Source organism: Carassius auratus, chromosome 32 (genome assembly GCF_003368295.1).
Source record: "Carassius auratus strain Wakin chromosome 32, ASM336829v1, whole genome shotgun sequence".
NCBI classification, from domain to species: domain Eukaryota; kingdom Metazoa; phylum Chordata; class Actinopteri; order Cypriniformes; family Cyprinidae; genus Carassius; species Carassius auratus.
In genome coordinates this window covers 14,958,764-14,972,903 of record NC_039274.1, presented here as the reverse complement: position 1 = coordinate 14,972,903, position 14,140 = coordinate 14,958,764, and the positions used below count along the sequence as shown (strand labels likewise).

At 39.4% G+C, this 14,140-nt stretch overlaps 2 protein-coding genes across 2 annotated transcripts in view; one reads left to right on the top strand and one right to left on the bottom strand.

The window, feature by feature from the left end:
• Positions 1 to 9,111, top strand: part of LOC113051687 (vacuolar protein sorting-associated protein 35-like) — a 31,537-nt gene extending 22,426 nt beyond the window's left edge. The window contains exons 13-17 of the mRNA XM_026215644.1: positions 106 to 228; positions 1,027 to 1,206; positions 1,428 to 1,667; positions 5,138 to 5,281; positions 8,072 to 9,111. Of these exons, the coding sequence (XP_026071429.1) occupies positions 106 to 228; positions 1,027 to 1,206; positions 1,428 to 1,667; positions 5,138 to 5,281; positions 8,072 to 8,251 (867 nt within the window). The 3' untranslated portion in view covers positions 8,252 to 9,111. The remainder of the gene's footprint in view (positions 1 to 105; positions 229 to 1,026; positions 1,207 to 1,427; positions 1,668 to 5,137; positions 5,282 to 8,071) is intronic.
• Positions 9,112 to 11,094: 1,983 nt separating this feature from the next.
• LOC113052500 (histamine H3 receptor-like) lies at positions 11,095 to 13,802 on the bottom strand. Its single transcript, XM_026216915.1, has 3 exons — positions 13,369 to 13,802; positions 13,114 to 13,280; positions 11,095 to 12,032 (listed from the first exon to the last, which is right to left on the bottom strand). Exons 1-3 carry the CDS (start codon positions 13,739 to 13,741, stop codon positions 11,121 to 11,123), a joined length of 1,452 nt encoding a protein of 483 aa, XP_026072700.1. The 5' UTR covers positions 13,742 to 13,802; the 3' UTR covers positions 11,095 to 11,120.
• Between the last annotated feature and the right edge of the window lie 338 nt (positions 13,803 to 14,140).

The window sequence follows — 14,140 nt, the reverse complement described above, 5'->3', positions numbered from 1 at the left end:
CCAGTGAAAGATGTTTTATTCTGCATTCAATCAGTTGATGGTCATCATGCTGCTTAATGAATTATTCAATTTGATTCATCTACTTTTTTTGTGTGCCTCCCACAGATATTAAACACTGCCAGGAAACACTTTGGCGCTGGGGGGAACCAGAGAATTCGTCACACTCTTCCCCCGCTGGTGTTCGCCGCTTATCAACTGGCCTTCCGTTACAAAGAGAACTCCTCCTCGGTGCGTCCCACTTTTAACCACAAAACATCCTACTCTTCCATGTCATTAGCTCAAAGTGATTGCATCTCTCTAACATTGCAACCTTTAGAAACAGCATGCTAACCAAAATGGACCATCATTAAAAAAAAAAAAAAGCATTTGAAGCGTTTGGCCAGCAACTCCAGTAGAGAAGGGGTTTTCAAACTTTTATGCCCGGATGCCCAGAACTCCCAAATACTATGATCCCCTTACTAAAATATAACTCCAGATATATATTCCTTTGAATAGAGATGCATTTGTACTGTTTGAGAACAGTATTTTATCAGTATGATACAGAATTAAACATTTAGTGTTTCAGTTTTCAGTTCATATCTAGAAATAGATTGGCGGCTCACTAGATTTTGTATTACATACTGGTATAAAAGACAGAAAAAAAGAAAAAATCCCTAAAATTCTAACTTAACCTTCTGTAAATCAAATGTTGTAATCTGTATGTTGGGTCTGACAGAGCTGTTGGTTAGCTAAGAGGTCAGCGGGCTATCTATTGTGTACAGGAACCATACAAATTATAACTGTCATTAACCCTAATTTATGAAAATATTGAGAAGCATTCCTTCATAAAATTCTTCGAAAAGCTTTTAAAGGTTTTCATTTGGCAACCATTGTGTGGAAGTGAAAGTGCACTTTTCCTTTTTCACTGAAGTACGCTCGCAGAAGCCTCGTCTGTCTCAAATCTTCACACTTATGAAATGCACCCGCATTAGAATTGCAGTTTATAATAGAAGAGATTTATAATGTGTCAATCTTTCTCTTCCACAGGATGATAAATGGGAAAAGAAATGTCAGAAGATTTTCTCATTCGCCCATCAGACCATCAGTGCTCTGATCAAAGCAGAGCTGGCAGAATTACCCCTGAGGCTCTTCCTCCAGGGGGCTCTGGCGGCTGGAGAGATTGGCTTTGAAAACCATGAAACCGTTGCCTACGAGTTTATGTCTCAGGTAGAGGAGCATTTCCATTAAATGCCTGATAGGTCACTATCAAGATGTTAACATGTTTGGATTCTTTATCCTTGCCTCTCATGTTCATTACTGTTCACAATGATACAGTCATAACCTGAGAGCAAGACTACATCAAAAAATATTGGTTTGCATTCACTCATTTTCACATCTAACACCTTATTTCTAAAATGCTTTTAATTTTTGCATGTCTGTGTCCCAAGGCGTTCTCCCTGTATGAAGATGAGATAAGCGACTCCAAGGCTCAGCTGGCCGCCATTACGCTGATCATTGGCACGTTCGAGCGCACGCGGTGCTTTAGCGAAGAGAACCATGAGCCCCTGCGTACCCAGTGTGCACTGGCTGCCTCCAAACTGCTGAAGAAACCCGACCAGTGCCGTGCGGTCAGCATTTGTGCCCACCTTTTCTGGTCAGGACGCAACACTGAAAAGAATGGAGAAGAGGTTGGTATATGGTTTCTGCAGTTTAAAAGACTCAAAAAGACAGTTTAAATCTCATTTTTAAAAGGAGCTGTTCCTTTGTGACCGTGAATTAGACTGACCTTAGGTTGTAATTGGATTGCAGGTTATGTAAGTCACATTGAATAGTCTTGAACAAAGATATGACCTCACCAGGAATTGCCGCATAATGCTCATGTGAATTTAGTTTTGTTTTGGTTGTGCTATGTTTATGTTCAAGCAGTTATTCGTTCATAACCCCGTTAGATTTGGGTCAGACTGAATAATCTAAATGCCTGAATTTTGGTGAATATTTGTCATTTTCAATTTTCAAGTTGCTTTATTTGTGACTTCAGTAAGTTATTGTGGGTGTTTTAGCAATGAAACATGCTATTTCAGGTATGAAAATCAAAGTGCAGTCAAATATTCTCGGGAATTTGCTGTCATTTCAGAAGCTCTTCTAAAGGTGTTTTTTGTAATTGTAAAGATGATGTAGGTGAAAAGATGTTCTTATGAGTCATTTGTATTGCGGTGAGAATTATGGGTAAATTGCTCTCAATGATAAATGAATCTGCCAGTGAAGCAGCAGTGTGTGCGTCTTTAGACCGTTTGTTCAGAATGTGAAGTCCTGTCTGCTTGTGTGTCTTGACCTCTCATAGAGAAGAAGTGTGAATGTTTTCACACTGCGCACAGCTTTTTAAGCTCGCTCCCAAAATGCAGGTGTATCTCCTGAAAATTAAGGTTGTCAGTTCAGACACAAGCTTGTTACTCATTTTAAACTTCTGCAGTGTTCAGATAGTCCTGTTTCTCAAGGTTTAGGCTTTATTTGTGTATAGTTGTAAATAAAACACATCTGCAGAAGTTGTAACTCATTACATGATATTAATTTATCCCATACTACTAGTTACTAGTTACTAGTTGTTACTAGTATCCCTAGCAGTAAGGGGGTCTTTTGACCTAATAGCACACGCGCATTCATTACATATAATAGACATAGTTGGATTCAGTTCTCATTTTCTATGTTGATAATTGGCCAGCTCTTGCATTGCACCAGCAGGCCTTTTTGCGGTACTGTGAACACCATGTGTTCATTTTTATATTTAGTATTTATCCTCCTCTTAAGAGTGCTGCAGGATGTCATGATTTGTTTCATCACTCTGTGAAGAGTTGCTTCTTTGGATATTTTATTTTTCCAGGCCTACTCATTTTATTTAGATGGGTGTACTGCACAAATGCTGATCCATACAGTCACTTTGCCAGGTTTGTGGCATACATTTTTATTACATATTCAAAGATTTCTTGTTTAAAATCCATAAATGCGAAATGCAGGCAGTATGTGAAAGTTTTGCCTTTTAATGATCAGATCACGAAGAGGGAACATTCTGTGCCTAGCCACTGAGTTCTCAGCACTGTCAAAATAAAAAGTTACAATTTATTGGCCAATGCGTAAAGCCTCAAAAAAGCTCACTGGATATGATGCACACGGAACCGACATTAGACGTTTTCATAAAGTTGTTGTGACAGGATTATTTTATTTTAATAACTCCCCATTAACTGACGCGTCCAGGTCGCACGCACTCAACGATTGTATGTCTGAACTAAACGCAACTGTCCTCATGTTTTGCTGCAAATAGCGATCGCGAGTACACTTGGTTTCATCTTTGCAGGACTGTGATATGAAGAGTTTACAAAGTAATGCAGCTACAGCAATAGTGTGAAAGTGAATGGCACATAATGTGCACAATACCAGTATAAACACTGATATCTGTTTGGATAATATGAGTCACATGACTCATCATTTTAAAAAGCCTCAGTTTTTTTACAGTTCACACTACAACGCGAAAATGGCGTTTTCAAATTTTATCCACTTTGGAGAGCGTTTTCAAAAAGCTTGATTTCCCTTGATTAAAAACGTCAGTGTGAACGGGAGGCCAAAGCGGAGAGACCAAAGATGGGTTTTCAAACGAAAATGTGTTCGTGTGGACATGGCCAGTATATCTTGAATTGATCAGCATGGCCAAGATCATGAGGGTGTGAATAAAACAGCCTCTTTAACAGTCTTTATTTTGCGTTGGTGTACAAAATTTAAATGCTGTTTTTTTGTTTATCTTTGTTTTGTAAATTTCTATTTTTTTTTTATTAGCAAATAATAACTATGTTTATGTTCTTTTGTTAAAGGGACAACACTCTTGAGTGTAATGAAATGCAGCATGAGGTATATTTTATTTGGTAAATGTCTTAATATACTATGACTGCATGACGTGATCAGGTCGTCAAATGTGTATGTATTCAGCGCGTCATTTCTTTGCTCTAGTTATAGTGTATTGTGAGTGACATTCTCCTTTGCAGGAATCAATAAGAATACATGAGCTCCCCTTGAAATGGCACTAAATACAGGGGACCTGATGTGGCAGTTGTGATTATTTTCTTTTATTAAGGATCGATAGACAATGTTGTTGTTGTTGTTGTGACTCATAAATGCATTTGGAGAAATAGGATCATGCTGTCTTCCTTCTCTCGGGTCCACAGCATGTTCCTGGGAGGTATGTGTTGTCCCTAACCACAGATTCCCCAATCCAAATCATAACCATAGTTGCCAAGTCCGCTTATAATACGCGACTTTGGGCTTTTTTTTGTAAGTCGCGTTAAAACAGCACGGGTTGCGGGTTGCGTTTTTTTGGGCTTATTAAAGAATGTATGGTTGCTTGTTAGGAAAATCTGACAAGCAACTTCGTTTTCTTTACATCTATGGTGTACATTGATACTGATACATTGATTGACACTGTCTGCTTACAGATATAGCCAAATCAGTGCAATCAAATAAGTGCTGTGGCGTAACATTCGTCAAAACATTCCGCTGAATCCGCCCCCTTATCCCCCTCATTGGAGTAAAATCACGTTCAACGTGCAGGCGGCGCGCTCTATGATCTACAGAAATACACGTATTTCAATTTCTACCAACAACGCCTCTAACGAAGTGGAGAATTTTATTTTATTAAGCTAAATATATGTTACAGCTACCCTTAATGCTCTTGTCTTTTTGTCCTTTTCCTTTTCTCCAATCCGATTCAGCCTCACAGGTGATCGAAGATGAGGAAAGTGCAATCTCCGCTTTGTTGCAATTCCCTGATTTTTATTTATTTTTATCCTTTTTTTCCTAATCAGTTTATCCTTTTCTAATAAAGCAGTGGTTTCAGTTTAATATGTTGCAGGCTCATTTATTGTTAATAAATGATAATGCGGAAAATAAATTATCATATTATATTGGGCTTGTTTTGGGCTTGTTTTTGAAGCTCCAGTTGCTTATTTGTCTCGCGAGAGTTGGCAACTGTGATCATAACCCCATACGCTGAAACGTGGAACTGACTTTAAGTGGCTTTTGCCAAGATACAATGGAAAAAATTTGAGGCTGTTTACCACAGTCATAACTGAAATCAGGGTTTGTTTGTTTAGTTTTTTTTTCTCTCTGTTGTCAGATCCGTGATGGGCGGAGGGTGATGGAGTGCTTGAAGAAGGCTCTGAAGATCGCGAACCAGTGCATGGACCCGTCCTTACAAGTTCAGCTCTTCATCGAGATCCTCAACAGATACATCTGCTTCTATGAGCGAGAGAATGATGCGGTACGACCACAGATGCTCTTCCCCTCTTGATCATTCACCCCTCGTTCTTCTTCTCCACTCTCTTATATCTCGTATTACTCACTCTCCTTTTACCTGTTGTCTTGCTGTGTCTCTCCTCTGATCTCTCGTCTCTCACTCATTCTCACTTTCCCTCTCCATGCTTCACATTTTTGTCTGGTGCAAGCAGCGCTAGATTATCCCTTACTTGCACCTATCTGAGAGGAAGCATCTGTATCCATGTTCAATTTGGGAAGGATTGAGTCAGGACTTGTCGGAGCACATCAGGGGCACAGGGCAGCTTAGGACTAAGAGGAAGCACAGAATAACATGCATGCAGTCAATGTCAAGTTGTGCCTCTCAGTTGTTGGACAGTTAATGAGGTCGCTCTTCACATCTGACCTTCATCCAAAAACTAGGGCCTTGTTAAATCTGTATATTACTGGATTAGTCAAAACCAAAATTGATTTTCAAAGTGACAGAAATCAAATGTTGTAATCAAATCAAATTGCCTTAAATCCGTAGTTTGACACCAAAGTTAATTTTGTGTCAATGTGACACTGATGTCTCTGAGTGTGTGATTGTGTGGGTGTGTGAATGTACTGGAGATGCTCTTCGTCTCGTGTCTGAATAAATTGCTCCATGTTTTCAGTGCTTGGCACAGTTTTTGCACCTCGTCTGCACTGCAAGTGAGATCCCTCACATTTATAGAAACAAGATAAGCACAGCTATTACAATCAACAGAACTGTCTATACTGCAACTTTCTATTTCTTCTTTTCCTAAAGAATTTTATGTCCTTCATTTTTCATTGTTTTTTTTTAATGAGTTTTCAAATAAGTCTTTTATGCACACCAATGCTGTTTTCTTTAAAAAAAAATACAAAATACAGCAATACAGTGAAATAATACAATTACAAATAACTGTTTTCAATTTGAATGCATTTAAAAAAGTTATTTATTCCTCTGATGGCAAAACTTCAGTCTCACATAAATCATTCTAATATACAGATTTGGTGTTCAAGAAACTTATTATTATTATTATTATTGTTATCATCAGGGTTGAAAACCATTGTGCTGCTATTTGTGGAAACCATGATGCATTTTTCTTTTCAGGATTCTTTGATAAATAGAAAGTTCAAAAGAACTGCAGTTATTTGAAATAGATCTTATTGATCCCAAATGTTTGAACAGTCATGTATCTTTAAAGTCACATTGTCATTTTCATTTTGATATCAGCATCTTTGAAAATAATAACTTAAAGGGGGGGGGGTGAAATGCTCGTTTTCACTCAATATCCTGTTAATCTTGAGTACCTATAGAGTAGTACTGCATCCTTCATAACTCCAAGAAGTCATTCGTTTTATTATATTCATAAGAGAAAGATAGTCTGTACTGATTTTTCACGGAAAAACACGACCGGCTGGAGGCGTGACGTGTGGGCGGAGCTAAAGAATCACGAGCGCCAGTAGGCTTTTGCGTTGAGCGCGTCTGGAAGCTGTGACTTTACCGTGAGGGAAAAAAAACATCCAAAACAAACCATGGCTAACAGTCAGATTCAGCGTATTTTATGATCCAGAATCAGATCCCGAGGCTGAAACTGAAGGAGAGCAGCAGCAGCAACGACTCGCTCTGAGCGGGGCTCGGACCCGGGTCTCCGGCATGGGAGGGGACGCACTAACAAGGAGGCAGAGATATTTGAAGCAGTTTTACTCACCGCCTGCGGTTCCAACACACGATCGTGACCCTTTTTTCGTTGGGATTGCATTATCCTTAAGACATAAACGATGTGCAAATCCGTCGTCAAACTGGGCTTTGTTTGTAAAACAAGCATCTTCGAAATGCAGGGAACAAACAAAAACACTTGCACAACTCCATTGATGCTCTTTAAAAATAAACTCTATCCACTGGTCCCTTGATGTTTTTTTTTTTTTGGTAATCTGTTCAGGGTTGTCTTGCCCTGGCAACCAAAAACACACTTCTTTTGTGACATTTCGCGACGCTCTCGCTCTGATCAGTGAAGTCTGTTGTGCTCTCAGTGCTCTGCTATACGGGAGCGCGCGCTCTTCCGGCAGAAGTGCCCTCAGGACCCATATAAGGAAATTCCACTCCGTCTAACGTCACACAGAGCCATGCTCGAAAAAAACTTTCCGAAACTTGTGACAAACCGGAAGGAGTATTTTTGGAACAGAAATACTCCTTCAAACGTACAACTTAATTTTTGAACTTTGTCCATGTTTAGCATGGGAATCCAACTCTTTAACAGTGTAAAAAACTCAGTATGCATGAAAGAGCATTTCACCCCCCCCTTTAACTTCACGTAAGTGTCATTTGTCCATGAATCAGTCTACACTGCTCTCACTGTATGTTTTTAATTCAGTGTAAATAGAACCAGCTCATAAGACTAATTTGTTCAAGAATATCATCACTGTTTGCACTGTATAGTTTTTTTTGTTTGTTTGTTTTTTTCAGTCCATGGGAACAACTTAATAAAATGACATTTCTTGCCATTTTTTTATGGTACACTTAACTAAACAGTAACTGGTTTGGTACTGATATAAATGTCCAATATAAATAAAAATACTGTTTTAGAAATATATGTGCAAACAAATTAAAGTAAATATAATAGTCAGTAAACAAAATCTTATCACAGCGATTTAAGATTTCACACTTTGTTACTAAAGCAAAACTCTTTAACACTGTCTTTGTTCATTTCTTTCTGTCTCTCCATCACTTTAAATTGCATAAATCCACATCAGCCTGGATTTACTCGAGCTTCGCGTGTTTGCTTTGCAGGTGACGGTCCAGGTCCTGAATCAGCTGATCCAGAAGATCCGTGAGGATCTCCCGAACCTGGAGGCCAGCGAGGAGACGGAGCAGATTAACAAACACTTCCACAACACACTGGAGCACCTGCGTCTGCAGAGAGAGTCGCCCGAGTCTGAGGGACCTGCTTACGAGGGGCTGGTGCTGTAGGAGCCTCACGCATTTACATTTATATTTGTGTACACACACGCATAGAGAGATATATGTATAAGCCCACACGTGCACACCAGGGTATTCCAGCCAGGGGAAAAAACGAAGCCAAACCCACCTGCCTCTCTACCCATTCCTCTCACTGCTCATACTTTCTGTCTGTTGTTTATGTCCTCTGCCTGTCTTACTCTCTTCTTCATTTTTCTAATTTCATGAGGCGTTTCCTTGTGAAGTCCTTAGAAAACAGTGTATGCACTGCACTCCTGCTCTGCGCTTCCTTCAGACTACCATTCCCTCTTGACACTATTGTTGCCATACAAATGAGCAAGAATAAAATTATATATATGAGAAGGAGAGAGGAAAAAAACCGTTTTAGTGTTGCTACACCACTTTCAAGCCCCTCCAGCCAGCCATGCATTGTTCTGGTCTTCGTTTAGAGGACCTACACTTGATTCTACTTAGTTCTTTCAGCATTAATATTTCAAACACCATGCTGAATTAAAGGCATTTGTGTAACTAATGAAAAGTCTTGTCTCTCACCCTTTTACTTTACGGCAGACACTTTGGTGGAGTGAGACATTGTGTTGACTAATATGTGGAATGGGTGAACGTGTATAGACTGTGTTAATGAATCGAAACCATGTCAGAAACCTCTCTTGCAGCTCGTCTCCTTTTTTTGAATTATGATTCCCCCTCCCTCTTATACTGTATGTATAATCTAATTGTAAATCAATTACAACAAAATATCATTGATTTCATGGCATTTGCACAAATAAAAGACAAAAAAAGACGAATGATATTAACCCCACATGCCTGTTGAAGTGTGATTTTTAATATTATTAAAGTCGCTATGAAAACAAGTAGTGGCCGATCTTTTCTTACATATTGTGACATACGTCCAAACGTAATGGATTATTAAAAAATAAGGAATGTAGGGCGGGAATTGGTTCAATCTGTCATTTTTTGAGAGAAATCTGTCATCTCACTAGAAGATCCAGACATTTTGATTAAACATTACAAGGTCAAAAAATAGATAAAACTTGAAATATGTACAATTTTGACGATAATATTTATAGCATGCATTTAGAAACTTGATTTAAATTTGTATTTTTAATGTTGACTTGTGCAGTTCCTGTTATTGTTAATAAGCTGGTAAAAACATTTGTACTGGTTATTTAATACATGCAATTATTAAGAGTATTTGTATGTTGGTTTTCTGACTTATTGTTCTGTATCTCTGTGTTTGAACAGAATCAAACTGAATGCATTGTACATCTTATTACCGTTGATTAGAGACAAGTGTTCAGACTTTGCTATAAGCCCTTAAATAATCCGGTATAAATTGGTTATTTTGATCTGATTAGAAGAAATGAGTCATTCTTCTCTTGTTTTTAGTCAGTCCCGCAGTTGCTAGGGGAACTCTAGGCTTCGCCAGCGATCCCCGTACATCTGTCATGTAGAATCAGCATACACTTATCACAAACCGCATATCTAACATCATCTCAGTTGTGCTCATTATAAACTGTGCTTTCAAGAGGTATGACACATTATGATCATAACTTCACCAGTACAGTTTATTTTGACGTGAATTAAAAAAAAAATTACTTACAAACATGGCACTGTGCCAGAAACTTCCAGTCATTTATACAGAGTTTATGAAACAAAAACAATAAGTCTGAATTTGGAAGAAAAATAGCTATGCCACAATTTCTTACAAAAATGTGAGTTTGAATATGTAAATAAAAGATTTATCTACTCTCTCACAATGTACACAAAGAAAATGATGGTACTGCTAGATACAAGCAGATAAAAATAAAAGTAGGGGTGCTCCAGTCAGGATTTCTGAGGACGATCACCGAAAGCAGTATCTGCTGATACGATCACTGATACCAATCTCTTTAAAGCCTTATTTTTATCATATAGATAAGTCGAATTATTTATAGTGAGACTCCAATCAGGATATTTATTCAGGACCTGAATTTCATTTTTGAAAATGAATTCTCCTCTTAGGCTCTTTGTGAGATGGTTTTTTAATTTGAGGGGTGGAGAGGGGCATAAGGTTTTTTTTTTTTTTTTTTTTTGATCTCACCTAAATCATGCATGGCATTTTGGTTTTTACAAACGTTCAATTGTTTCACTGTAGCTTACACACAGTGCAAACCTAGTTTTGTGAGCTGTATGTGAGGCGGTCTTTTACACCAGGTTCACACACGCTCTGTTTACAGTGCGCATGCAAGCGGTGCAGAAGCAGCAGGTGCTCAATGTGCCTATCACACAGGAGTCTGCAGGTGATCTGTGGCCGTTTACCACAAACACAACATTTATCCATTAGTTTGATTTCAGGTCCAAACATTGTTACTTCAGATGCTTTTTAGCAATGTGATCCTTTTTTACACAGTAGAAACAATATATTTTTAGGTGGGTTTAAATGCAATAAATATAAGAAACATTATGCAATGCTTTTTACTTCTGCATTTACTTCTAGATTGATGTATATTAAGTTGCTCAAGCAAGTGGCAAGACATTTAAACCACTTTTCTTACATTAACACAGATATTCTAAATTAAAACTATTTGACAGAAACAGTCAGCTCTACTGCCTTTTCTTTTGCATTTATGTCTTCATTACCAGCAATCCTGCAGTTCATAAAAACCTTGTTTTACTACCTCCATGGGTGCCATCTACAGGTGCTGGTCACATAATTAGAATATCATCAAAAAGTAGATTTCACTAATTCCATTCAAAAAGTGAAACTTGTAAATTATATTCATAAATTATAAAAAAAATATATATTATAATATATTCATATATTATAAAAAGAAAGAAAGAAAAACTAGCCCTATCTGAAAATGTGGTCATACTCAATCATTTAATACTTCTGGTCCATGTTCTGGGGTTGAATCTTTGTTTTGCTCGGACACAGTAATTTGCTGAAGGCTCTTTTGAAGCTGCTGTGGCACAGAGGATACAGGATTGGATTGATGGATGAGTTTATCCACAGCAGCCAGAACGAGATCTCATAAAGGTAGTGCTGGACGCACTGACCGTGGCATGCTGCCCGAATGATCATCAGCAGCGTGTAGGGCGCCCAACAGAGTCCAAAAACACAAACTATTACAGCTAGAGACTTTGCCACCTTTTTATCTCTAGACAGACGAAAGCGGCTGGCCAGACTGGCAACCATATCAGGACGGTGTCTGTGTGATCCAGCCGAATGATCCACGTAATGAAACTGTGCCTCACTGGTTGTCAGGATCCGGTCTCCGACCTGCAGAGGAGGCAAGTCTGCGATCGTGCTGTCTCTTCGTTTAGTCGGTCTTCCGTTGCCGAACTCTGCGGCAGACACCTTTACAGTAGAAGGTAACCGGCAGCAATGTGGCCTTGAGGACAAGTCGACCCCCCTTTCCTCGACAGGCCTCACAAAAAACACACGCTGTACATCGCCGGTCCTGACCGGCCTCATCTTGAAGCTCCTAAGCCGAATGTAAGTCGGCTGTTCTTCCCTCACTGCACATCTGTTGCGGATGTTGATGTAAATGCTGAGGTTGAAGTAAGTGACGCTTATGAAAGGTGTGAAGAACTCGACAGTGGAGGCAGTCATCAGAAAATACCAGTTGAAGTAAAATTCAGCGTAGCACTCTCCATCTGGCACTACACTTCCTCCTGCGATGTGTTCCCAGCTGATAATAGCTGGACCATAAAGCAGGAACGCTGCCAGCCACACGCAGAGCATCTTCAAAACAGCCTCTCTGGTGATGCCCTTCTGGCAATGGTAACTCACCTGGAACACAGATTTAGCATTGATTCAATATGCATTACACTCAGGCCTCGATGGATGGATGGATATAATTTGCACTAGAAAATATAGCCTTTTCCCTGGTTGCCAGCTGAAATAATTAAATATTATGAACTTCACTATGGACTTCACAGTGCATTAATCTCCAAGTCAGAGACAAAAGGGTTCACGCTTTTGTGTGCTGTTGCATAATAGGATACAAATAAAAGGTGACCGATGATTGTTAAATGTAAAAGTGCATGGCATTTGCACTCATTGTGTCTGCCCAAATAGTTATGTAAATGTGATTTTGTTTCAAAACATTACCCTTTATCTTTATGTGACCAGCTGACTGAGTTAAACTGTCTGTGCACATTCAGAATTTATCTTAATAGCTACTCGTTATTTATTAGGAATCTAACATTTCTAATTTTCTGCATTATCCGTTTTGCTTTATTCTGAAGGTATTAAAACATGTATAATTATGCTATTTATTTCCATCAGCATTCTAATATTTAAGTTTTTGTATCGGTACATACTTATTTACAGTTTACTTGTTAATCTGATTTATCTATGTTCAAATTCAAAAAGTATTTTCACCATTAAAAAAAGTACATTTAATGGCCTGATAAAATATTATTTCTGTACTGTACGCTATAGTTTGAAAACATTTCAGACAGTATTTCACGCAGACATGAAATCTCTTTTTTAGTCACCCTCCTGTCGTTCCAAACCTGAGCTAAAACAAAACTGAGCCCATATGTTTTCTACTGTGTTCTTCAAGAATATCTGTTGTGTTCCACAAAAGAATTTTCATACAAGTTTGGAACGAGATGATGACGGTATTTCAATTTACGGTGAACTATACTTGTGAGTAGTCATCTTTATGTTGGTGTTATTTTGTGCTGCTCTTCTCTGTAAAAATGTAGATAAGTACATTTTGTTGCAGTGTCTGTCAGTGGTGGCTCAGACTCGCCATTCTCCAACACAGATTTGGACAAATTATGGACGAAAAGGATTCGCCCAATTAATGCCATTGTCCAATTGCATCACCAGCACATTCCCTGTGTGACCGCGCAGCACTCACCGCTTTAGTGACGGACTGAAACCTGTCGAAACTGATGAGCACTATGTTGAAGACCGAGGCGGTGCACAGCATATAATCCACCACCAGCCACAGTTTACACAGACCTCTGCCCAGCCTCCACTCACCCGTCAGGACATAAGGAATATACACGGGGATGCAAAACCCGCCTGAAATTCCAATAAAACACACACACACACTTAAACGACACAGTAGAGTTGATGCCAAAGCTGAAATGCAGTAATCAAAATCACTCACCGACAAGAAAGTCCGCTATGGCCAAATTTAAAAAGAAAAAGTTCCCTTGTGTGCGTAAACTTTTCTCAACCACAAAAGCTAAAATGACAAGCGCGTTCCCGAGAACTGTGGCGAACACCAGCAGTGTCATAAGCACAGTTAGGAATATTGCGGTGGATGGAGAGAACTGGCCATACTGCGCGCGCCGGTTCTCGAACGCGTCCAAGTCGCCGAGACTCGTCGTGTTTTCTCTCTCCAGCCCGGTCCAGTTGGGCGACTGCGGATTTCCTGATTTCCACATGAATGAAACGGCTGTAGGTATCCCGGGAGAGTGTGCCGCGGACAATAAAGAAGTCTGCATGTTGATTTCCTCGTTAAACAAGCAATTACGCATGACAGTCCGCGCGCAAATGCTGCCGAGCCATCCGCGCGTCCGACGGAGACCGTGAGCTGCTCATTCACAGATCAGCGAGCGAGCGGGCGGTCACAGGTTTTTATACCGACGGGGAACAGAGCGTTCATTGGCTGCTTATTTAACGCTGCTCGGTCTGATGTCGATGACTGCGTTAGAAGTTCATCCAGGATTAGTTTAACAGTGTCAAAGCTCATCTCTCGTTGTCTTAGATGTTCTGCACACCTCTGATAACAGCCTAGTTTGCTATGAAACCATGCTGCAATTAACTTGCTCAAAATGTGATATACAATCACACGTCCTGCTCTGGTGAAAAATTGAATTAATCTGACTAAAATGGTTTGTTGGTCTTAGCTGGTTAGCTGGTCTCCCAGTCTGGTG